The sequence below is a fragment of the Trypanosoma conorhini genome (genome assembly GCF_003719485.1).
Source record: "Trypanosoma conorhini strain 025E chromosome Unknown Tco_14.4_contig_01178, whole genome shotgun sequence".
Taxonomy (NCBI): domain Eukaryota; phylum Euglenozoa; class Kinetoplastea; order Trypanosomatida; family Trypanosomatidae; genus Trypanosoma; species Trypanosoma conorhini.
In genome coordinates this window covers 1-747 of record NW_021705105.1, presented here as the reverse complement: position 1 = coordinate 747, position 747 = coordinate 1, and the positions used below count along the sequence as shown (strand labels likewise).

Below are 747 nucleotides of genomic sequence, written 5' to 3'. Positions count from 1 at the left end.
AGAAAGAAAAGTATTTAGAAAAGAAAACAATTGTTCCCGGCGTTCAACCCAACGGGAGAACTCGCACATGACCGGGAAGCAAAGACGATCCGCAGCGGATCAGCAATTAACTTGGAGGGGGACGCACACGCGTTCCCTCTGCGTGCCGCGGCCCAGCGACGCCACCGCCGCTCAGCACAGCGCGGAGAGGCCCCACAGCGCAAGCAGAAGAAGCGAGAGCACCACAGGCACACGCCCACGCGCAGTGCCGTCGCCGCCCCCAGCCTCCCTCTGCACTGTGTCCGCAGCCTCCTTCGCAAGTGCGGCGGAGGCGTTATTTAGGCCCGGCGCCGGTGCACCGCGCGGCACCGAGGCATCCCCCGCAGAACTCCCAGCCGCGTCGGTCGTCGCGGGGCCAGTGCCGGCCGCCACTGACGGCCCCTCCGTCACGCCGCCAGCTGGCGCAGCCCCGCCGTGCGCAGAGCTCGTCGGGTCACTGGCGGCGGATGCGGCGGTGCGAAGCGGCACCTCCTCCGGCGCAGTCACGCTGGCCTCCTCCTTTTCCTTCTCCTGCAGAGCGGCAACCTCACTGGCGTTGAAGCAGCGGTTGTACAGCAAGACGTTCTTCACCGTCACGTGGACCTCTGCGTTTTCTTCGCGGTCCCTGTATTCCCCAACGAAGATGTGCGAGGCCCTCTCACGCCGAAATTGCTCATGAGGAGGCAGAGGCAGAGGCGGAGGCGGAGGCGGAGGAAACACGTCAGTAAA

The 747-nt window shown here is 65.3% G+C and overlaps 1 protein-coding gene across 1 annotated transcript; it reads right to left on the bottom strand.

Annotated features, from left to right (window-relative positions):
• Nucleotides 1-171: 171 nt before the first annotated feature.
• On the bottom strand, nt 172-747 carry Tco025E_09573 (trans-sialidase; the record flags this gene model as incomplete). The annotated part of the gene is made up of 1 exon (XM_029376385.1): nt 172-747. A coding segment is annotated over one exon (576 nt), but the record flags the coding sequence as incomplete, so codon positions are not given.